The 24,302-nt window shown below is 44.8% G+C and overlaps 1 protein-coding gene across 2 annotated transcripts in view; it reads right to left on the bottom strand.

Moving 5' to 3' along the window:
- Positions 1 to 16,063, bottom strand: part of Plg (plasminogen) — a 33,893-nt gene extending 17,830 nt beyond the window's left edge. Inside the window, exons 1-10 of one of the 2 annotated variants that reach the window (XM_076859383.1) lie at positions 16,015 to 16,063; positions 12,594 to 12,729; positions 11,289 to 11,395; positions 8,792 to 8,906; positions 7,227 to 7,366; positions 5,588 to 5,708; positions 4,485 to 4,603; positions 3,201 to 3,363; positions 2,517 to 2,662; positions 370 to 535 (exon numbers count right to left, since the gene is read on the bottom strand). In XM_076859383.1, the coding sequence (XP_076715498.1) occupies positions 370 to 535; positions 2,517 to 2,662; positions 3,201 to 3,363; positions 4,485 to 4,603; positions 5,588 to 5,708; positions 7,227 to 7,366; positions 8,792 to 8,906; positions 11,289 to 11,395; positions 12,594 to 12,729; positions 16,015 to 16,063 (1,262 nt within the window). The remainder of the gene's footprint in view (positions 1 to 369; positions 536 to 2,516; positions 2,663 to 3,200; positions 3,364 to 4,484; positions 4,604 to 5,587; positions 5,709 to 7,226; positions 7,367 to 8,791; positions 8,907 to 11,288; positions 11,396 to 12,593; positions 12,730 to 16,014) is intronic. The other variant, XM_076859384.1, reaches the window with a different exon arrangement.
- Positions 16,064 to 24,302: the final 8,239 nt, after the last annotated feature.

The raw sequence follows: 24,302 nt of genomic DNA, 5'->3' as shown, positions 1-24,302 counted from the left end.
AGACAAACTTCACTTCATTGGTTTGAGTTTGGAGTGATAAAATTCCAGAGCTAAAAAACTGCACTGATATTAGCAGGTGCTGGGCAATGGTGCTGTTTCTAAGATTTTGGTAATTTGTTCTCCTGAGCTTTCCACTGGTGTGAGCTCACCACCTCCACATAACCCCGCTGCCTCACAAAATTACTCAAGAAAGACAGTCAGCCTATAACCTCTCCCAGACCTTTTGCTCTAAAGCAAGTGTCCTGGATGATTTGCCTCCCATTCTGACCTAGGAGATTTGGTCCTAAGAAGTCAGCTTACAGCACAGGTCGTCCAATAGAAAATTAAGTTGGCTATTGCTCCATGTGTGATTTAAAATCAAGGACCTACGCATTTGGGAATTTTTCCGGGGTCTTCTCATGCGCGTGTGGCGTCATTGATGACCAGGACTGACATTTCTTTCCTGTGATAGTGGTGGACGATGTGCCTCGATAACTCTGTCCATTGCCCTGGTAGCAATCCTGGACCACAGGGGTTTGCTCAGGTGGTGCTAAAGCTGAAAAAGAAGAAATCACGCTGAATAACGACTGAGAGACAGGTAAAGCCCTTTGTGATACTAAAGTGCACTGTTCTCTTGTCCATATGAGCAGGCCTGTGGACAAGCAAACACACACACACACAATAAATACATAGCATTCTAGAACTTATGACCTACTTTTCTTGGAATATTTTACTTAAAACTCAGAAGTGGGTGGGGGGGGGACTTTAGAGTATTTATAGCTGGAAACTGCAATCCTGTGCAAGCTCTTCTTTATGGATCTCTACTGGGGTCTCATGAGAACAGTAGAGCAGGACCCCAGTGGTGCAGACAGCAGGGGTGACTGTCAGTGGTGGACAGACAGGAGACTCATGTATTTCTCCAGACCCTGTGCTCATACTAGCCAAAGCCTCAAGCTTCTAGGGGTTGGGGCAGGCAATGGGCCTGCACCCAAGGCTCTAGGCAGAGGTCCACTGCCTCTCAGAGATGACCACATCTGGAAATTATCAGACTGGAATTGTGAAAGAACCATGATCAATATGTTAAAGGATTTTCTGATAAAGGTAGGCAATGTGCATGATAGATGGAGAACTTCAGCAAGGAGGAGGAAACAAGAAAAAAGTAAAATGGAAATGAGTGGAACAGAAACTGACTTAAGAGGTGAAGAATTCCTTCAAAGCGCTGATCAGCAGGCAAGACACAACTAAAGAAACAGTGAAGTTGAAAATGAATTACAAGAAGTTTTCCAAACTGATGTACAAAGAAAAAAAGAATTAGATGAAAAACAGAAAAAGTAGAACAGACAGACAAGAAGTATGACTATAATAAAACCCACTGATCACTGGTAAAATCCAAAAAAATAGCATCAATGTAATGTGAGATTGTAACATAGCAGAAGTCCATTCTCTTTACCAGACATTCTCTCTACTAGCTCAACATTCCTGAGAGAGGAAGTAGAAGTACAATTTTTTAAGGTTCTTATGTATCAACAAAGATAATGTTGTTTGAAGGTGTAACATAATAAGTTAAAGATGTATGTTGTAAACATTAAAGAAAATGCCAAAACCATTAAAAATTGATTTAACTAATAAGTAAGTAGTGGAGATAAAAGGTAATCATAAAATAGTCATTCCACATGAAGGGGGAAAAAAGATACAAAAAGAAACAAAGTCCAAATAGAACAAAGAGAAACAATTGACTTGATGGTAGATTTAAATCCAACCATTTTAACAATTACATTAATAAAAATGATCTAAACATCTCCATTAAAAAGCTAAAAATGTGGGCTGGGGTTGTGGCTCAGTGGTAGAGCACTTGCCTAGTACATGCAAGGTCCTGGGTTCGACCCTCAGCACCACATAAAAATAAATAAAATAAAGGTATTGTGTCCAACTACAACTAAAATTTTTTTAAAAAAAAGCTAAAAAAGATACACAAACACTAGTAAAAACATATTCAATGGCTGTTTTCATAACAGCAAAAACAGACTTCAGGACAGGAATATTTTCTGAGATGAAGACAAACATAACATCATAACAAAGGGGTCATCTCATCAAGAACACTCAAGTGTCTTAAACGTGCATGTGACTAACAACAGAGTTTCTAAACAAATAAAGCAAAAAGAGTTAGAACTGAAAGGAAAAATTGACACATCTACAGTAAGGTTGGACCTGTCACCATTCATCCCTCAGTGATCAAAGTAGGTGACCGGAAATCAGTCGGAACACAGGACAACAGTTATCAGTCAGTTTTATCTAATTGGCCTTTAGAGAAACTCTACCCAACAACAAAGTCACATCCAAGAACACATGGAAAATGATTATGTTTTGAACCATAAAACAAACTTCAACCGATTTAAAATATTGTAACTGAAATCACAGAGCATGTTCCCTGACCACAGCAGGATTGAAGGAAACAAAGCCACTGTGCTCTGACACAGTGGGTGCAGACGTGGGGTGCAGACACATGGAGCGTCCTTGGGCTCTATAAAGCCTCTTACCTGGGACATCCAGAGGGTCCGTGGAGGTTGGAGAATTCCCACAGGATGGTATGGTACAGTATTCCCACCTCACATTGCTGTTGGTTGTGTAGCACCAGGGGGTGGTCTCTCCGTCAGGATTCCGACAGTAGTTCTCATCCAAACCTCTGAAAGAGGAGTTTAGCTCTTCAAAAAGTGTAAATAAATAAGGTGCACACACGCCTGTTGATGCTGATTTTGGATATGGATGCATTTAAAGCTGTGAGATCACACACATGGAATAACAGGTGCCCAAAAGAAGCTTGAGCAGAGCGGGATTCCACAGGATTCCACAGAAAGAAGCCACAGACGCTTCTTTTGGGTAAACAGTTGAAGTACATTTCTTGACTTTGTATGAACAAGTAAAATACAAATGCATGGCTGGGCCCCACTCCCAGAGTTTCTGATTTACTAGGTCTGGAGTAAGTCCCAAGAATTTGCACTTTTAGCAAATTCCTGGTAATGCTGAGGCTGCTGGTCTGGGGACCACACTTTGGGAAAAATTCTCACAGGAAAAAGACAGTTGCTGAATTTCACGTCCCCTGCACATGCCTGATCCGTTTTCGTTCCTCAATACTTTAATCCTGCATTCCTCTAGTAACTGAAGTGAAGGCAGAGCCGATAGGACCTCACAGTCCCTAAAGGGAAGGGCATCAGGGGACATACTTGCAGGGAAAGTTTTCTGGAGTCCTGTTGTGCGGGTGAGGGGTCTGCTCACTCCAGCGCTGACAGGTGTGCCCGGATGCGGTCACGGCCACCTTCCCGCGGTAGTCTTCACCTCTTCCCTTCAGACACTGGTAGGTTGGACCAGAAGAGGGCGGGGGTGTTGCTTGAATGGAGAAAATAAACTACGATGAATATTTTTCAAATAAAGAATGCTCAGATGGGTGTCGCTGGAGGGAACTGCAGGGCACTCAGCCTCTTCTGCCAACCTCTGTCTTGGAATTTGGCGTTTAAAAACTGCTTAGCATCTCCAGAAGTCCATCTAGAAGCATCTGTGTCTGTGAGACCATTTCATGAGGAGCTTCTGCAGGATCAACCCTGGGGGTAGATGCTTCTCTCTATAGTCTCCTGGCTCGTTTCATCACACATGGTAAATATCAGCAAGTGTGCCATCCCACCTTAAATCCATACATGAGCCAATGACCCACGTTTTCCTGGGAAGACTTTGTGATCACTGAGGGAACACAGCCTGATATTCCCTAAAAGACACAACTGAGACAGAGTCAACGGGAAGGAAGGCCAAAAATGTCTTCAAGGAAAACTATGTGCATCAGAAATCAAGACATTCTTGATGGGAAAAAAAAAAAAATCAAGAGAACTTGATTCTCATGAAGAGGGAGAACACCCAAGGAGCCCCTGCATCCCAAAGGACCCTGTCAGAGCAGAGGAGGGAAGCTGGCCCTGGCTGGCCCTTTTCAGCCGTCAGCGACGGTCTCGGACTAGACGTTCAGCTCTTGTTTCTCCTCCATTTCACGTCTACTAGGTCTTCCACTTCATCTTCTCCTCCTGAGCCCCTTTGCCACTGTGCCCTGTTGGCCATGCTAAAAACTGGGTACCCAGAGTCACCCCCTTGATGACAAAGCCACAGTTAGAGAAACTCTGCCTGATAATGTATTCCACAAAACAGAGCATGCCTCTGGTCTCCCTTTAGCTCAGGGAAGTGGGACACCAGAGCTGCCCCCCAGAGCCTACCTCTAAACATTCTCGCAAGAGGCACAAGTCTCTGATAGGGGAAAACAGACAGCATGATAAAGGATGTTCTCGTCAATTACCTACAGGAGCCAATACATGGTCTTAAAAGATCAATAAGTTACAAAGCAATAGCATGGCATACGACTTGCAGGTCACTTCTTAGACCCTGCAGTAAGGAACCAACACACGTTCCCTCTTGATTCTAAGAGCAGATCGGGTCAGAACCCTGGAGCATGGGACAAGAGTCACACTTACTGCAACGGGGAATATTACAGAGCTCCCAGCGTTTGTTGGGGTCGGTGGTAAAACACCACGGGCGGGGCTCCCCATCAGGGTTTCGACAGTAGTTCATCTTCAAGTTCTTGTTTGGAAATCTGAATGGACAAAAAGAATTTTTTTAAAAATTTTATTGGTACAAAAAAGCATTCTAAGAGCACTGAACATCTGCATTCATGGATGAGAATCTTCGAAGGTGAGCAGGTATGTAGCACCTAAAGTGTGCAAGGCACAGTCAGGCACCCAAGAGGTAAATGAACAAAGGCTACACTTGATACGATGGTAATCTAGGAAGAAACATTAGCTGGGCATTACAGGTATTATTTTTCTAATGATTTACACGGTTAAAAACCACTGAACAAGATCAGTAACCTTATCAATTTGGCCATCTGGAAAAATTGATGTAAGCAAACTCTGGTTACTCTGCTACAAATAATAGCAATGTTTAAAACACCAATTAGTCACTACCTAGAGATAGTGATCTGGCAGCCAGTAAGTTGACATATTCAGATCTTAAAGACAGAGACTGGATCAGCTAGCTACAGCGGGGAGGTGTTTTCCAGGGTAATTAGTGTGAAATAGAATCCTCACAGAACCTTACTCCTGAGATCATCGTTAGTTTCTGGATTAGGGACTCCCATTCACATTTAAAATTCATAGTTGCCTTTGAGAATTTGGTGGAAGCTGTGAATTCTTGCCCCCCAAAATGCACCAACATAAATACACACCAAGTATCAGGGGATTCACAAGACCCCTGAGGTATACTCACAGACCCTCGGTGAGGAATCTTGCTGGTATAAAGTGAAGGAAAAGGAAGAAGAAAGAGAAGAGGGAAATACTTGGGAAACACACAAGAAGTACAGCTGTACCTGTACTTCTCAAATTTCAATGTATGTACAAATCAGCAGCAAATCTGGTCATAATACAAATTCGATGCAGAGGGTCTGAGATTCTGCATTTCTAACAACTAAAGATAAGAAGAATGTGGCAGGATGCCAGCTCTGAATCCACAACCGTCCGGAGACAGGCAAAGACATCCAAGTAACGACAGAGTCTGCAGAGTCTTGATCAGTGGGACTTACTTGGAAGGGATGTATCCGTGGGCGTGTGGGGTCTGTGAGTCCCAGGCCTGGCACTCAATTCCTGACATGGTCTTGGAAATTTTCCCCTCATAATGTTCTCCGCTGCAGTGCATGCATTCCTCTGAGCAGCATGGGGAAGGAGGGAAGAAACAAACAAAAAAAAGAAACTGAAATGGAGCAAAACAGACAGAAGGACTAGAATCCCACTAGAAATGTCCCCCATGGGACTGGCCATGCTCTCACATGGTTTCCAAGAATCACTAGGAAGCAACGTTGGCTCAAGACTCAGAATGTTCTAATACAATCCAAAATGTCATTCTCTTCTTCAAATGGTTTATTTAGGCTATTTTGGTCAATGCCACCTCAACTAATCATCATGACCCACTTCAGAAGCTCATGAATGCCTTGTCCTTGCACTGAGAGGCCCAGATCCCAGGCAGGGAGGGGAGGGTGCCCATGGTCCCAGCAGTCTGTCAGTTCTCTACCACGATTTTCTTTTCTTTCTTTTTTTTGAGACAGGATCTCAACTGAGTCGCCTAGCCTGGTCTCACCCTCGCCAGCTCCTGCACAGCCTCAGGAGTAGCGACATTGACCGGATGCCCCGCTGCACCTGGTTGCATGACACTTTTAAATACTGGGCATCTTCGTTTCAATAATGATATTTAGAAACTCTATGAAATTATTCAGATCTGCCAAATACATGGGAACCATATCTGTTAGGGTTTCTTGCTGGAGCCTGTGCCTATGACCTCGCTGTAGAGCAGCATTCTCTTTTCATATTGACGAGAAGCATGACTGGGCTGGGTTTTTTTTTTTTGCTTTTTGTTTTTTGTTTTTGCTTTCTAACTTATTTTAAAACTGAGTCTTTAATTTGGAATTATTGAATATTTGGAAATATTGAATTATTCACATATGTGGTGGGGCAGAGTAAAATACAACTGTGACTTTTAAGGGTCATAAAATAGATGCAGACTTGACATAAAAATCATGCATTTGTTATATTAAAGTTCAAATGACTGATGATATAGTGTCCAAATAAAGGTTCCCCATGGCTCAAATCAATAAAGGAAATGAGCTGAGGTGTCACATGATACAATAGCTGCGTGGTTGTATGAATCCCAGTTGGCTCTATTTCCCTCCCTCCAATATATACACCTGGAAACATGAAATAAAATTTTTTCCAGTCTGTTTCCATGTATTATCATTGACCTTTGAAGCACACTTAAATAGATTGGCTCACTAAAATAAGGGATTGTTGACCCCCAAACTGGTTCATTGCTTAGCTTCAACAAAACAGTAAAATCTCTCACATTAAATTAATATTGCTTACATGAATGTCATTGATTTTGTGGTTTTAATTTAGTATTTAATTGGGAATCTGCTTGGAGTGTTATACTGTGTTAAGAGTTTTCAGCATAAGACTTACAGAATTTACAACTAGTTTTAAATTTGTGCATGTCGAAGTAGCATCTGAATAAAAAGAATCCATGATAACCTGGGGGTTGTGCTCCTTCCCGACAGGTGAATGCACGACTAATTGCAGCACTGATTGGTTATTAATAATACCCCCGTGGGAAGTAGCTTCACAGCAAATTACTTGGCTGGTGAAGAGCAGGCATTTTCTAGCGCCATTTCTAACCTTCACATTCGGGAATATCGCAGTACTCGTATCTCTTCTCTGGGTCCACAGTGTAACACCAGGGCCCCTTCTCGTCGTTGTCTGGGTTGCGACAGTAGTTCTCCTCCAGGCCCTCTCTGGGGAACTTGTCAGGGGAATACCTGTGGAGGACAGAAAAGGAGCACTTGGCTGATATTCAGAGAGGCAGAATGCGGAGGGCAAGTCGGCAGGATGCTGTGTGTGTCCACACTCGGGCCTGAGCGCTTGTTATCCCAATGCACTGGGCCAGTAACTGACGCCCCTGAGTTGTCCATTTGCATATCTCAGTTGACACTGTTCCGGGTACAGTGGCTCATGCTGTATGGCTCACACTGACGGCCGAGTCTTAGAGGCAGGCTGTATTTCTACCTCAGCCAGTAGGAAGACAGAGGCCTCTGTTCATTTTAAAAACCTGCTTTCAACAGTGGCCCTTCTCTCCTAAAAATATCACAAAGGCGGATACCATTCTGTCCCTGTGAACTTCGCACCCAGGATTACATTAGAATCTTTCTATACATTCTGTCACTTACACTTAACAAAAAACCCACCAGGAGTGTGTACCCCTGCCTCATAGTCAACATCCGTGTGAAGCAAAGCAGATCATGCCTAGGTCCTAACAACCCCGGAGCAGGTCAAGACTTTCAAGTCTGATTCCAACGTCTGAGTTGTGTTTGGATGGGGCTGGGAGAAGGGGTTAGGCTCATTTTCTGCTACAGAGGAGTTGCCATGTAGAGATGAGAAATTAGATAAAAAGCACAAGAACTTGGAGTCCAAAAAGGCAGTTTCTGATTCAGGTTCTTTGGGGGCCCTGTTTCAGGTAATCCCCACCCTCTCTGGGCCTCAGCTAGATGATTCGGGGTAATCTACCTGGCAGCCTATGATCCGGACATCGGGTTGAATTTTTTACTTTATCTAATGGGAACATGCCATCTGCCCATCTCCAGGGGTCCTTCTTTTGGGGTGAGAGGCAGGGTCGTAGACACTAACATCCTTTTGGGGTGAGAGGCAGGGTCGTAGACACTAACATCCTTTTGGGGTGAGAGGCAGGGTCGTAGACACTAACATCCTTTTGGATAAGCTTCGTGGCAGAAAACGTAATGCCACCTGACACCAAACTGGGAAAATTGCAAGCAGAGTGACATCAAATAGTAGGCATGCTGCAAGATTTGCATTTCATTCTTGTGTCTTCTGAACTGTTGGCTCCAGCATGATGAGGGGGGCTGTGGTGTGAGTTCTAGCTCAGCGTGTTGGATTGACACATCCAGTCCTGAACAACACTGAATTTGCCTTTTTTCTCAGCCTCAACCTCAAGTTCATAGTGCTGGTCTTCTTTTGACTGGGCTTCCTTCTGTGTTTTAGTTATTCCAAAAAACGATATGAGTAAACAGAAAGCAACCACTTTGGCTTTTGTGCTATAAGAAATTGAACTGTTCTGTATCTACATCTCAGAGGCTCTCTCTGCTCGCCACGTACTCTGGTTTGAGTTGGAAGTGCTGGGATCATCTGAACACGGAGGGTGAACACAAAGGCAAAGGAGAAAGACTTACTTTGGCTTGTGGGGGTAGCTGGCACTCCACCTTTGACAGGCTGTGCCACTCTTCGTCTTGGACACTGTCCCTCTGTAGGTCTTCCCATTTCCAGTCTTGCACTCTGAAAGATAGACTGAAATATTTCCACACTGTGGTCAAAAAAACCAAGCAAGAAACCCCAGGAGCAAGGTCTGCACACACCGTCCCAACCAGAGAATCCGCTCCCAACGCAGAGCCGCTTCCTGCTGAACAAAGTCACATGCACCAGGAAGGGCACCATAAGCTGAGGCTTCTCGTACTTAGATTCCTTCATTTGAAAACTCTGTCCTGAGCCCCTGCATGTACCGGGCACCATGATGGGGCTGGAACACATACAATAAATACAGAGCAGGCGAAGGCTTGTCCCCAGGGGCTCACACTCTAGCAGAGTTGGAATGGAAAGGAACCGCTGGGCCTTTTGAAATGAGCTAACTTCACAATGAGAGGCACTACAGAGAAAATAAACTGCGGGGTGAGTCAGAACTGAAGAACAGGAGGGGCTTTTTAGATGGCAGGTGGGGGCAGGCTTTTCAGAGGCCAAAAGAGATCCGATCCACTTCTATTTTTTCAGGTTCCTGGTAATTAAAAAAAATGCCAAACGGGGGTTCTAGAAATGTGTCTAATTTAAATGTTCACAGCAAATATTCTCAACCAACCTGCACTTACTCAGCTCACCAGTTAATCAATGGGTTTCATCCTGTCTTTGAAATAGCCTGAGACCCACCTGTGGCCCACAGTGGCAGGATGGTCCCTTTTCTAGTGTGCCACCCACCTCTGTCACCATGAGGTGGGTCTTAGGTCCCAAGTGTCATTTGTTTATATTGCCCAGCTCTCCTGTACAGTTACACTAACCGGATGGAGGTGACAAGGTCCAGGGGCAGGAGTGATGACGACTTCACGTTTTGAATGACAGAAATAAGCAGCAGTCCTTACGTAACATGGACTTCCCTAGTGCAAGGTCTGCTACATTCTGGAACAGTCCGGGGTTTGTGCTAAGTGCCCTAGGAAGGGCTTAAGGGAGAAAAGGTGCATTTCTAAAAGATCACTTGTGCAGCTACAAGAAGGGGAACCAGTGACTGCAGTGACCTGGCCAGACATGACAGTGGCTTGGCTCTGAGGGTTGGCCTGGAGATGGTGGCAAGTGGCAGGGATCTAACATGGAGTGTCCCCAGCAGAACCCCTGGATGGTAGGTTAGCAGCGGATCCATATTCCACAGTAAAGAAACAAGGATCAAAAATGACTGACTTTTGACTTTTCGCCTCGTTCTTGTTTGTATGTCCTCACCAGAGTTTATATAACCTTTTGCTCTCTTGAAAACAAGCAAACCAAGCCTTCAAACTTCAGACTTCAGACCAAGCCTGACAGGCACCCCCAGGTTCCTTCTGGTTAACAATTTACAAATGACATATTTAAATTTTAACATTTTGTGGGGAGAATTGCCACCCCCACTTCTTTTTAATCTGATGGATAGTAGGTGATCCTATTTATCTCATCCTTTACTCACTATTTGTAAGAACTAATAACTATAACAGATAAGGATTAGGGTTAATAATCTGATCTCAAGAATTAAAGACAGAGTAAGGAAGAGAGGTCAAGAGGGCTGCAGCCAAGCAAACCTAGAAACTGAAAGAGATAAAGCAATAACCCGAACCTAGAGGAATACTTTTAAAAATCTTATGGTTTGTGGTGAGACTAGAAACAATGTTTTTCAAATCACTGTCAAGAACACAAGAAATCTGATATATCTTATATTCTGTAGTATCTGTGTTACAGAATATGTGGAGAGCTGAATTGTAACTAATGGTTGCAGGTGCCTGGCCAGCACCACAGTATAGGAGATAGTTATTAAGTGTCATCTTGCATTTAAATCTTCATATATAAATGCTACAAAGAATGGCATCTTTGCATCCCTAAAAAGATGTGCAATTTCCCTCAGAATCCAGGCCACCTCTCCTACTAAACTATGGGACTATTGATCTGCATTTTAAAAGGAACTGCGATTTTTGCACACTTTCAAAAGACAATTTTGAGCCTGAAGAAAATATAGACCATGGCAAAAAAAAAAAAAGTGGAAAAAAATTTAAGGAGTATTTTTGTCCCTAGCCAAATGTTATCAAGATTGAAAGTATCTCATATTTCCATTGTCCCAGGCTGTCATTCAGAAGCTGGAGCCCAAGAACCTCAGTCTCCTTGCAGAACTAGTGGCCAAGGTCATGAGGAACTTTTAACTCCCCGTCTCTCTTTATAAATAGATTTTTTTTAAAGATTCTGAATTTATTTTTATGGCCACAGAGATAGAAGTGATTTTGTAAATCCAATCCTTTCATTTTTTGCATAAGAAAAATGAAACCAAAGAGGTGAAGTCACATGTTCAAGTTGACAGAGCTGTTCAGGGACGGAATTCTGTTTCTCCACTCTGGCTCGTCAATGAAGGATATGAAAGGGGAGGAGAGAGGGGAAGGGAAAAGTACCCACTTTTCTTCTCAAATAAAACGACGTCTCTCATCCTGATGACGTGGGAGGTCTTGCTGTTCTCAGCCATGATCACACACTGCTGCTCTTTGCTGTGATACTGGAATGACCTGTGGAGGAGGAGGAGGGAATACTGGAAAAATCTCCTTGATTCTGGGAATACTAGAACATCTCCGTTTATTCATAAGTAAGACACCTGATATGTCATCATATGCCTTTTAGGAGCGGGGAGCCTTTCGTAGTGGGTGGACTTCAGGCATGCTCTTGGCTCTTGCCTCCTGGAATGCCCTGTGACTGCCTGTGTAAGTTGCTATAAAATGCAACACCCCTCTCTCTGTTCTTGCTTTGGCTCCCACTTGGCTTCTGATTTTCCACCATGCTGTGGCTCAACATGAGGCCCCTGACTGTTATAACCACCAGGTCTTGAACATCCAGCCTCCAGAACTGTTCACTTAATAATTTTTTTCCTTTATTAATTACCCAGTCTTGGGTAATTTGTTATAGAAACAGACAGATGGCTAAGGAAGCCTCCCACCTCCCTTCCCCAATCACATGGTCCTGCCAAGGCTGCTCAGCCTGGCATTCAAGGCCATGCAGAGCTTCCTGTCTGGCCCAACACCTGTGAGAAGTCTCGGCTTTGATGCGCTTGGCCCCTCCTGGTCCCTCTTGTATACTCAGGATGGCACCTCTCCTGCACTGGGAATCCTCCCTGTCTTGGAGCTTAAGACTTCAGCCACCCTCCAAGCCCAGCTCAGCTGCCCCCTGCTCCCTGAGGCCTTCTCTACCTGTCTCAACCAGGGGTCGTTCTTTCCTCTGAACCTCTGTAGCACATGTATCAATTATGCCCTTAGCAATATTTAGGGCTGGCTGTTTATTTTTTTTAAACATTATTTCTGATTTCTTTGCACCATAAATACAAAAAAGCAGGCACTGGATCTAGGGTCTGTACTTATTTCCTCCTTCAGCTCCATGTTGGACACTTTGATCCACATGATCCTCAATAAATATTTGCTGATGGTGAGTTAAAAAATGGAACTTGGAACGGTAGCTGCTCCTGGTGATGTCATGTGTAAACACGGTACCTTTCCTTGGGAGCACTTTTCTAAAGGGGGAACTAATAAACCTTAACAAGAAGTGGTCATGGCTTCAGATACTGTGAGCAAATGGATTCCAAACTCCAGGCCCATAAACTCCCTTTTCCTCTTAAATTGTAGTTTTGTTAATAAATCCACAGCTAAATTTCTTGCCATCAAAACAAGTGTCTCAAACAGCAAGGTTCCCGCACAGGTGCAATGACAGTGAAAATACCTGCAGATAAACTCTGTTTCCTCCTCGCATCTCGCCGCACACTCCTCTATGCTCTGTGCTCCTAGGTGCTTCTTGGGGACGCCGAACAGTGAAGCCCCTTGGGTATTGACATAGCCATCCAGGGAGCTTCCTTGACCTACAAGTGGACGATCAAAGTGGAACAGCTGATCAATGGCTGACCCCACTGCATGATTACCATGGCTTCTCATCTGTTTGCTTGATAACCGCCAAATAAAACTCGGTGTGTTCTTGGAAGCCGAAACCGGTGTGAATAAAAATGCTCAGTCAGGAAAACAGTTCCGGTAACGCTGTAATTCATTAACGGAACACCTAGACGGGCCGATCAGAACCACGCAACAGACACTATCACTACCCTGATGGACAAGGAACTTTAAATGAGAATGAATTTTACCTGTTTGCTATTGATTGTCACGTGATGATAAGCCGGGAAGACACCATCAATGGCAAATGCGTTACCAAAACTAACGTGGGTTTGTCCATCCCTGGGTATAAGTGGAGGCCATTCTTTGATTTATAACAATACATACTTTCCAATAATAAAGGATTTTTTGATGATGATGATGATAATAATAGCTGACATTTTAGAGGAAATTATTTTAAAAAGCAGAACCTGGAATAATACTGGCCTTAGATGTTCTATGAGATGAAATCTGAGGCAAAGAGGCTGTTGCTCCCCCTCCCCACCTCAGGGCATGGCCAAGGGACCTCCAGTCATGGTCCCACAGGCTGCCTAATGGCCCCTGTTCTGAGGCTGCCTGCTACACCTGGGTCTGGCGTCGGCAGCTCTGATCTAAGCCTGCAGAACCCAGCTCCCATCCTTTCATATAAATGCTGGTGACTTTCCCAGGGGCGAGGCCAAAAGGAGCTTAATGGAATTAAAATAGAAAAGTTTCCATGTGTGTAGGCCACATGGCCACCTTGGCCACTTGAGGGGAGTGGTGGGACCAGAGCCAGCCTGAGTGGGTTAGAGAGTGGCCAGGATAGGAAGTGGCACTGCAGACGACAATAGGTTAACACAGAGTCACCTTCCAAAGTCCACCCTCTCTCTACCTCCTCTGCTGCTTTTCCTTCGTCAAATTAAGATGCCAAATTGATAAGATGGACTGTTGAATGGGAAGTTGGTGGATGCGTTTTAAACTTTCAGAGCACTTGGTAAATGTGTGAGGTCATGGAGAAATAGATAGTTGGGGCCCATATCCATTTCTTCACCTCACATTTCTCTCAACTTGAGTTCTCGTTTTCAAGAAGAGTTGGACTTTGTTGAAGTGTTTTGAAAAACACATTAAATCTGTAAAGAATATCCTCCAAGAGTTAAGTTGACTTTTGGGAAGAGTTCTTGGGGAATGTATTTAACAATGATATTTAACAGGAGAATTTTTCCTTTTGTATCATCCTTTAAGTTAGCGTTAATGATGTCACCTTGTGATGTTTCACAGCATACAGCTGCTGAGATCCACCTTAGGCACTGATGTGCCAAAAAATCATCTCAAAGGAATCAAATATTTTTATATCAAAAATTTTTTCCCCAAAATCTTTTTTTTTTGTTCCCTTTCTCTCTTTCTTATTCTCCTTCAGGCTTCACATAACAATGAGGTTTAACACAATTTTTGACAAAGAAACATTAAACAAATCTTGGTAGGAAAAATATTTTTGTACCACAGGCTAAATGCAGATGTATTTGCTATCAAAGCAACGCATTTTATGATGACACGAGACCCTTCGTCACTGTGGGGTGTGTGTCCTTGTATGTGCACACACACATTCTTGTGGTGTTTAAAAAATACTTAGCAGTCTGTGAAGTGCAGATGTTCATCCACCCCTCACTGACCACAGCTATAAAAGCAAATGCCGTTTTCCGCATCCAGTCATGGAGGGTACTGAAAAGATGAGAGTCACCACAGAGAATAAGAGCAAACACTTTCCGTTCAAAAAGAGATGGTTAAAGACATTCCCATCCTAGTTGGTTGAGACATTTCAATCCTGATGCAGAGAAATCCATTCTAACCTTTGGGTGTAGCCCCCTGGGTGCACAGTGTCCCCAGTCCTTGCTTCCATGGTCTGAAGTACAATGCTCACACCTGCTCGTGTATGCACGCGTGCGCGTGCGCGCATCACACACATTTCTCACAACTATCTTTTTGTTCAATCTTCTTGCTAGTTCTTCAAATGGATCCCACTAAATTCAAATACATTTTTCTGTAAAGCACAACCTGTGGTATCTGGTGATTTATAGGTTGAATGTCAAGTATCTATATATATTATTTATTGGAGGAACTACTAGCATAATGCATGATTCCATATACAAAATGTCTAAAACAGCAAATCTGTAATCTATAGAAAGTAGAAGAATGGTTGCCAAGGGCTACAGATTAAGGGCAATAGCTAGGGAGCATGGAATTTCTCTGGGTAATGAAAATATTCTAGACTTTACTGGGCTTAGGGTTGAACAACTTTGAATATACTAAAAACCACTGGATTGCATGCCTTAAATGGGTGACTTGTATAGCATGAGATTTATATCTGAATAAGCTGTTAAAAAAGCAAGCTACCAGACACATTTAGAATGTGTGTTTTTTTAAAATGTTCTCAGTGCATTTGGAAAAGGGAGCAGGACACTGGTTTCCTTCTTGGAAAGCCCTTGTTTACATCCAGGTTTCTTTACTTTTCTGATCTGGGAGTTTGGACAGTGGTCAAGTAACATGATTTGCTAAGTCTGGATTCCATCATCTAGAAAAGGGGATAAGTATGCTACCCCACCCATACTCTAGCTAAATAAGCTCTCATTAGTAACACACACACACACACACACACACACACACACACACATTTGTGTGTATGTATAAAGTGTGATTGGCCTACTCCAAACTTTAAATTAATATGATGTATGATTATTACATACATCATTTCAAAAACTGTGCATGTGACTTCTCCAGACATTAAGAGGCCCAACATATACTTATGGAAATCTTTCTTCAAACCAGAACAAATAGATGCTACTTCACACTATGCAGATAGGTCAAATATGAAAATATATACTCAAAAGACAAAAAATAAAATATACTCAAAGAGGAATTTTGTTGCTTACATTTGGAAGTGACAGGAATATGACAAGTTAACCAAAATGATAAAAGATAATTCAACTGAGAACCAGAAAAGAGATTCACTATTTTTTCAATGAGAATCAACATCATTTGGGCACAGCCATTTAGATTTGAAAAGTGACCCATTACCTTCTTTGCCCATCCATTCCCCACACTCTGAGATTCTTTAGAGAGACATTAGATTAATATATTGAAGAATTCCTTGATCCTAGATTTTGAACTGGAAAAGCCATAGTGTACCTATCTTTTTAATATATTGATAGGAATATGTAATGACAGAATTGCAAAGAAAATCTTACCTGATTTCAGAAATAAGAGAAGCAGAAGGACTATTTCCTTGCAGTCCATGTTGGGACTGGCCAGCAGTGCCCTGGGGGACAGTGTGTCTTAGTCCTAGGTGCCGTTGGCTTACAAAAGCGCAGAGGCATCCGTGATTGAGATAGTCAAATGAGGTTAATTATTCTCCAAGGCCCTGCCACTGCGCTCCAAGGGACAAACATCACCTTAAATAATGGCTATTACAAAATGTTTGAGAGAGAAGCCTGCAAGAGATGCTGGGAATTCCAGCCACTCTCCCCTCCCAGGTGACTCCTGGCTGCTTCCTTTCTCCTCTCTCCTCCCCTTTCCCCAGACCACATCTTTCCCTTTCCTTCCCTCTGTTTTCACCCCCTTTCCTTTGGGGAAGAAAAGGAGATCATAAAAGGAGCTTGCATTTGCGAGTACTTTCCATGAGCCAGACAGTGCACAGAGGTCCCTACCCATGTCGCATCCCACCTTCCCAGCAAGCAGCGTTACTAGGGTCCTCAAATCAAGAGGCGAAACGGAACTTTCCCAAGTCTACACACTGGAGGGGGGTGGGGCGGGGGAGCTTCATGTCCTGCCACCCAGAGTTGATTAAGACATAGTGAAACTGTTTTATTAAGTTGGGTGCAATGGTGCACGCTTGTAATCCCAGCGGCTCAGGAGGCTGAGACAGGAGAATCTCAAGTTCAAACCAGCCTCATCAACGGGAGGCGCTAAGCAACTCAGTGAGACCCTGTCTGAATAAAATACAAAATAAGGCTAGGGATGTGGCTCAGTGGTCAAGTGCCCCTGAGTTCAATCCCTAGTACCAAAAAGCAAAAAAAAAGAAAATGCTTTATTAAAATCAAAATGTCTTTATTCCCAGTGGATTCGTGTGTTTCCATAAATATAAATTTCTATTGTTATTTTACTTAAATTACACTTACTTCTAAACGGATTCATAAAAATACAAAAGTGTACATATTAATGAAGTAACATGATATTTCAATACATGTATATATCACGTGACATTTACAAGTTTGGGGATTTTGTTTTTGCACTGCTGGGGATCATAAACCCTTGCAGTGCTAGGCAAGTGCTCCACCACTGAGCTACCTCCCAGCTTGGTGACGATTAAATAGACATTCTTTCCTTCCTTAAACTTTTATCACTTTTTCATAACTATAAATTACGTTATAAAATATCAATCTATCCCCCCAAATTACAGTGCAATATCTTCTCATCCTCCTAAAATAAAGCAAGAGTGGCAGAATTTTGCTGGAAGAGTCAGCTCAAGTTTAATTGTTGAATCTGTACTTTTCCCTGGCTAAGTGTCAGAATGGCCAGCTGGAGCATGCTTTAAAACTCCGATTTTGGTATTTGAAAATATTTAGAAATAAACTGAACTCTCTAATTTTAACTATGAAGAAAAAAAAAAAAAAAAGACCATCAGCATTGGCTCCTCTTTCCAGGTGATGAAATTCCTCCCCTTGTTAACCAGCGGAGGATCAAGGCGGGTGCCCGAGGGTCTGAGTGGAACCTCTGCAGAATGCCTTGGGACCTAAGCACTCGCAGAACACTGAAGAACCAGAGGGAGGCACCCGAGGCTCCCTGCTCCTTCTATCCCCAAGCACCTACTGGCCCAGTTCTAAAGGGACCAGGATGAAGGCGACTTGAGAAATCAGTAGCAGGCAGACTTTTTTTTTTTTTCCTTGAAATCATGGAAAATGTCTTTTAGACAACAGTGTTGGTCTGTTTGAGATAGTTCTTTGGTGCAGGGAAACAGAGTCCACTAACATCTAATGCTTCCAGCGTGTGTTTAGTTCCACTTTTATTTGAGCACTTCCTCCTAGGGAAAGCACCGCAGGAATGGTGCTTTCAGAAATTCTGTATCTGCACCATCTTCCCTTCCCTGTTGCCTGTGTCTTTGATTTGGGTGACATTTGTGTGCCTTTTGCCCCCCTTTCCTGGGGATTTCTAGAATGTACTTGATTCTAAAAATGTTACTTTGCAAACCAGGTGGCCCTCCTGCAGCCCCTGACTCTGCATTCTTCTCTACCACCTGACATTTCAGCATCATGAAAGTGCACATGGTCATCACAGCACCCCCCAGTTCAGTAGCATGTAAAGAGAAGAGCAAAGGAGGTTGTAGGTTGGTTCACGGTGCTGGGGATGGACCCTGGGGCCTCATGCATGTTGGCAAGCCCTCTACCACTGGGTTACATCCCAAGCTCTTATTTAAAATTTTATTTTGAAACAGGGTCTCATTAAGTTGCCCAGGCTGGCCTCTAACTTTCCACCCATCTCCTCCACGTCCCCAGTAGCTAGGATGATAGGCTTGCGCCAACAGAGCCTGTAGGAGGATGGATTGCTCAGCTATCACCTAGGGTGGGTGCGCCAAGACCTGGCGTTGCCCCACCTGATTTAGTGTCATAGGCCCAGGAAGGCATAATGCAATGGAATATTCTACTTCATTCCTGAGAATTCCTCTTTGTACTCTTAGAGGGATTTTTCCCATGGCTCTAAGGATAACTGATTCAAAAGAAACCATTTCCTTACTGAAAGACTAGCAGAAACTAAGGGAGAAAGACATATCTCCATGGCTACTATTAGGTTACATAAATACTGAGATTTGTGTGTGCTGAGTTCAGTCTGTGGTGGACCCCAGACCTCCTATTGTCTCCAGGGTGTTGTTAGAATCTGTTACGATTATAAGAAGGGCAAGTCCCAGTCCCTGCTCTTCCCACTCTCTACCCTAGGCTTTGTGGAGATTCTGCTGCTGGACTTGTAGCCAGACAAGGGCATTCAAATAAGATGGGAGAAGAACCGGTCTCCTTGGATCTGCCCAGTCTGAGGCCTGCAACCAAGACTGAGCGGGTTCTTTGAGGAAGGAAGGAACCAGCTGGTCTCTCCCAGAACCACCGTGGGAATTCCCCACATGAAGAGTCATAAGCACATGAAGGGTCAACTTCCCCTGGAGAATTTACCCTTCGGTGTCCCCTGAGGTGGAAGCTGCAGCCTGGTCCTGACACCCCAGGTGACATGGCCTCATGCAGGTGCACTTGTGTTGCTGGAGGCATGCACCTGTCAGCTCCTTTCCACATGCCCTTGCCACCTGCCTCCAGCTCCAGGCTCTGCCCTCTGGGGATTGTCATTCTAGGGCAGCTGCTTTTCTTACTGGGAGCACCTCTGAGGAGTCCCAATAAGACCAATAATACATGTCATTTCAAAATGAAAACAGCAAAGAATTAACTAATCTATTAAGAACTCATGCAAAGCATCCCTTTTTGGTAAGGGTTCTTGGCAAGGTCATCTCTGCCCTTGATGCCAACTTGTAGGTTGCTTTTACAGTGTTGTTGTATTGGGCAGATCACCTAAGAAATGTGTGCAAATTAATTTGGAAGTGACCATTATTCTTTATCTGACCTTTATCTCATGTTTGTTAGCCTTGGTTCACCAGCTTCTGGGACCATGCATCAAGATGCTTATCGGCTCTCACCTTAGGAAAGGAGATTGCAGGCTGCCCAGTTAGCACAGTGGTTAAAATGTAACCACAGGAGGATCCTTTCTGAGCCAGCCTTCGATGTTCAGTAAGGTGACATTTTCTTAATTGAGTTGTGCTTGACGACAATTAGATGCCCATCTTGGAAATAAGCTAGCTTCACTGGCCATCTCCGTCAGACTTGTCCCGCTTCAGAACAACATCAGCAGAGACAAAAGAATCATCTCTAGTTGGCTTAGTAGCCCTGGCTAAGTCAGAGAACAGCAGGGTCCTTCTGGCTGCAAGGTCCAGACTCACTGTAGAAAAGACAGAAACAAGTCCCTTCCCACCACTCCCATCCATTGTCCTCCAAGCTCACGAAAATAAAGCAAAATTATTGCAAGTATTTGGAGGAGAAAAAACAAGTAGAAATCATTAAAATCTTTCAAGGAAAAACAAAGGAGTCGGGCACAGTGGTGCACACCTGTACTCCCAGAAGCTCAGGAGGCTGAGGCAGGAGGATCATGTTCAAAGCCAGCCTCAGCCACAGTGAGGCACTGAACAACTCAGTGAGACCCTGTCTCTAAGTAAAATACAAAATGGGCTGGGAATTTGGCTCAGCGGTTGAGTGTCCCTGAGTTCAATCCCTAGTACCAAAAACAAAACAAAACAAAGGAGTGTGTGCAAAAGCTGGTGAGGTCTGAGGAAGGTCTGTGGGGGGTTCACCATATGGAACAATGGCCATTTCCTGGTTGGATGGTGACATGGTCCTGTGAGGTACTCCCTCTGGGGGAGGCAGTACAATGGGTACAGGGAGCTCTCGGCACTATGTTTGAGACTTCTTGTGTATTTATTATTAATTCAAAATAAAAAGCAGTTAAGTGTGTCTACATGGGTCGCTGTTTGTGTACATGTGTATATTAATGCATGTACTTGACATATATTTGCCTGTATTGTGTACATTTTAAGAGGACTTAGGGGAAGCTGATGCTCCTATAACATTAAAGAGAACAGACACACAGCCTGGGAGACTCCACTGTTACACAATTTCTAACTTGAGATGTACAGACAGCCCTTGGCTGGCTCCTGTGAGCTCAGGGGCTCAGGAGTGGGAGAGGAGAGGGCTCTCCACCACCTTGCCCCTCCCTGGTGAAGACCAGACTTTGAGTAAGGACCGATTGGTGCCACCTGGGAGGCAGCATCTCCACCCCTATCTGCTGCGTGTGCATCCAGAATCTAGCAGCCGGGAGAGCCCAAGCCGGCTCCCGCCTCCCCTGGGGTACTCAGGGCATCCACCGCCTCTGCAGACAGGCAACACCTAGGAGCCAAAGGCACCCAGGACCCCACTGCACCCCAAGTGATGACTCCTCCTCCCTCTTCTCACCCTGCACCACCAGCTCACAGACTCCACAATTCACAGCCGACGGACTTGGATCACAGAGTGCAGCTGGGGTGGGGGGGTTCAGTGACAATGAGCGTCTCTGTCAGCCCTTGCCCTTCACTGGATGCTTCTTGGCCTGGGCAGCGTTTGGCTGTGCTGAGGGAGTGCTGGAGAATCAAGAGCAAATAAGACACCGCCCCAGCCCACGGAGTTTTCCGTGTGATGGCAGCAGGCGCAAGGCAGATCTCTGAATTGGAACTGTAACAGTGGGTGGCAAGTGCAAGACTGGCCAGGGTCCAGTTAGCTCAGAGGAAGTGAAATCCACATAGACAGCTGGAGTGGCGAGGAAGGAGGAGAGGACCGTGTGCACAGGGTCCCAGGGTGACGTGTGCAGACAAACTAAAGAAATCAGGTGACGTGGGCAGGGGTCCTCCATGCAGGCCTCCTGCACTGTCTCAAGGAGGTCAGACTTGAGCCCAAGAATGGCAGGGACCCTTGAAGGCCTTTGAAATCCAAGAGTGGCATGATTCCTCAGTCTGCAGCATAGTGAGGGGATCATAAGAAGCGCAGGGTAGGAGGTGAGAGACGAGAGGGCTCTGGAAGAAGGCAGTGGAGAAGGAAAAGCGGTGACTCAGGGAGATGTGTGCAAAGGAAAACCGACAAGATTCCACATCCAATTGAAGGCGGGAAATGACGCTAAGGACATTGCCTGAATCCCGGGCTTGAATATCTGATAGATAATGATAAGAACACAGAGGAGGGAATAAGACGCATTTACCTGGAGACAAGTTATATTTGGGAACTTACAGAAACCCAGGTGGAAAGTTCCAGAAGGCAATAGTCTATTCAGGGGTCTAGAGCAGGGCTGGCAAATAACAGGCTGGGGCAGCCTCTGTTTTTGTAAATGAAGTGTAAGCGGGACTCCGCCACACCCACTTATTTAGAGGTGAATGACAAGAGCCCAAGGGGAAAATTGACAATGTGGGTCCAGAGACGCCCGGGGACCGGGACTGTGGCCGTGGGCACCAGGGCCAGGCTGCCAGGAAGTCAGGAGAGACGCACCAGGGGCCACAGGCAAGAGCAAAGGAGGCCACAATGAAGTCAGTGACCCAAATCCCGACGTCCCACTCCCACCCAAGCCCAGCTGCCCACCACCACAAACAGAAACTCAGAAGAACACTTGTTATTGAACTTTTAATCTCCCTCCCTCTATAACACTCCTTTCCCAACATTTTTGATTGAATATTTTTTATAACCTTGTTATATAACAATCATGTGTAATATATTTCATATGAAAAGGAAAAAAAATAATTGATCTTTTCTCAAATGTTTGATTATTGATAGATTTTTAAAAGCTTATTCCAGCTGATAACTCATTACTGATAATGACAATAAGTTTTCAGGAGTGTTGGCAAATTCAGGAAAAACTATCAAAATTGGGTGTGTGTGTGTGTGTGTGTGTGTGCGTATGTGTGTGTATGTGTGTGTTGTAGGATTTGGAATGATTCCCACAGTCTAGATTTGCACACTTCAAATCCGCATGTCATATCAATCATGACACAACGTGAGGTCCTGGGCCTGTTCTTTCTCGTCACACCCCCAGATAACTCAGCCTGGTGCTTGGCTTCGTCAACTTCTCTGAAAATGTGTCTCTATCCATTTATGATCCTCGAGTCAACCTTTTCTATGGTTTGCCAAAACAGGCTTCCCTAAAATTCCTTCTTCTCCCACCTGATTACAGCTCAGATCCTTAGAATTTGCTGTCCCAAATAGCTGCAGGCACATTTGCTTCTGCTGAAGGTTGATCAAGAGAGTGGCCCTCCCATCCTCGTCTAGAGAGGCCGGTGGTGTCAGAGCCCCCCAGTAGGACTGCGTCTTTACTAGGCAAAGGGCTCCCAGGGAATGGGCTCTGAGCTCTCAGTGGGAGAGTCAGGGCTCCTTAGGATTAAGGATGAAGCCCTTCAGGCAGCCAGTGTGGCTCTCAGTCCTATGGGGTTAACAGCCATCAGAAAAGTCGTAGTGAAAAGTGAATCAGTCTTCAAGGTTATGGTGTGAGAGATGCCACCAGGAGACAGGAGGTTGGGAAGTCAGCTCAGCATTTTGAGACCATGTGGACAGCCGAAATGTCAAAAGGTGCCAGGCATAGTGGTGCATGCCTGTAGTCCCTGCAATTTGAAGGCCTGAGGCAGGAAGATCCCCAAGTTCAAGGCCAGCCTCAATGATTTGGCGAGGTCCTAAGCAACTTAGCAAAACACAGAAATTAGAAGTTCTGGGAATATAGCCCAGTGGTAAAGTAACCCTGGGTTCAATCCCCAGTACCAAAAAAAAAAAAAAAAAAAGATGTATCAAAAGACCAGAGAAGACAAGGTCACTAACTTAATGAAACCCACTGAGACGGGACAATATTACATTAGGGACTTTCCCAGAGGATGAAGAGTGGTGCACCAAGGTAGCCTGCAGTTGCATATACCCTGTGAGCATAGTAAAAGGCAAACCACGAGGTGGAGACTCAAGATGTCATGAGACTTGTCGCATGAAGAATCACGAGGAGGAAGAGGGTCAGAGCTGGTACACCCTCGGCTACATGTGATGACCTTGGGAGACTGACCTCCTGCCTACCCACTGACCCTGCAAACTGCACACCTGGTCTCAGTGCCAGCAGGACCCTCTTGGCCAGCGCCTCTGCCTTCTGACTCCAGCAGAGGCCCTAATAAAGCCTTGCCTGGGCCATTCTCTCCAGGTCTGGTTTTCATTTCTGGAGTCTCTGGACCCAAAGTTCAGTACGATTGTGCAGGAAACAGGTCTGTTCCTGGAGAGGTGAGCCGTGGCACGTTCAGTCAGTGGGTATCACAACACAGAGCTGGCTGCCATCAACATGCATCCTTCTTCCACAAAGCAAGCCAGATGGTGCTTTCTGCTCTGAGGTGCAGGGTTGGACGGGTGTTACCATTGGCCCCTAAACCAGGAGTCTCTCAAACCAGGAGCCTGATGTCACAGTGCTGGGGACAGCTTTGTGTGCGAGCTCCTCTCTCCCTGTGTTGGTCCACTTTCCTTACTGTGACAAAATACCTACAGTAATCAAGTTATAAGACAAGGAGGTACATATCTAGATTCCCACATAATTGGGAGGTTTGAGGCCGTGGTGCGTACGCAGGCCCTGTTCCTCTGGGCCGTGGTGAGGCCGCACTTCGTGGCTGGAGCGTGGCAGAGAAAGTCTTACTTCATGGCAGCGGGGAAGCCAAGTGGAAGCCAGAGGCCGGGGCCCAATGTCCCCTTCAAGGGCACAGCCTCAGGGACCTCACTCACCCCCACTAGGCCCCATCTCCTGAAAGTTTCATCACCTCCCCCCCAGGAGCCACAAGCCTGGAACCTAGCCCTTCTCAAGTGGCCTCTGGGGGCACGTATCCAACACAGCACTCTCATGAAGAAACACGTCTGGGGAG

This window comes from Callospermophilus lateralis, chromosome 6 (assembly GCF_048772815.1).
Source record: "Callospermophilus lateralis isolate mCalLat2 chromosome 6, mCalLat2.hap1, whole genome shotgun sequence".
Taxonomy (NCBI): domain Eukaryota; kingdom Metazoa; phylum Chordata; class Mammalia; order Rodentia; family Sciuridae; genus Callospermophilus; species Callospermophilus lateralis.
This window is presented reverse-complemented; position numbering and strand designations above follow the sequence as displayed.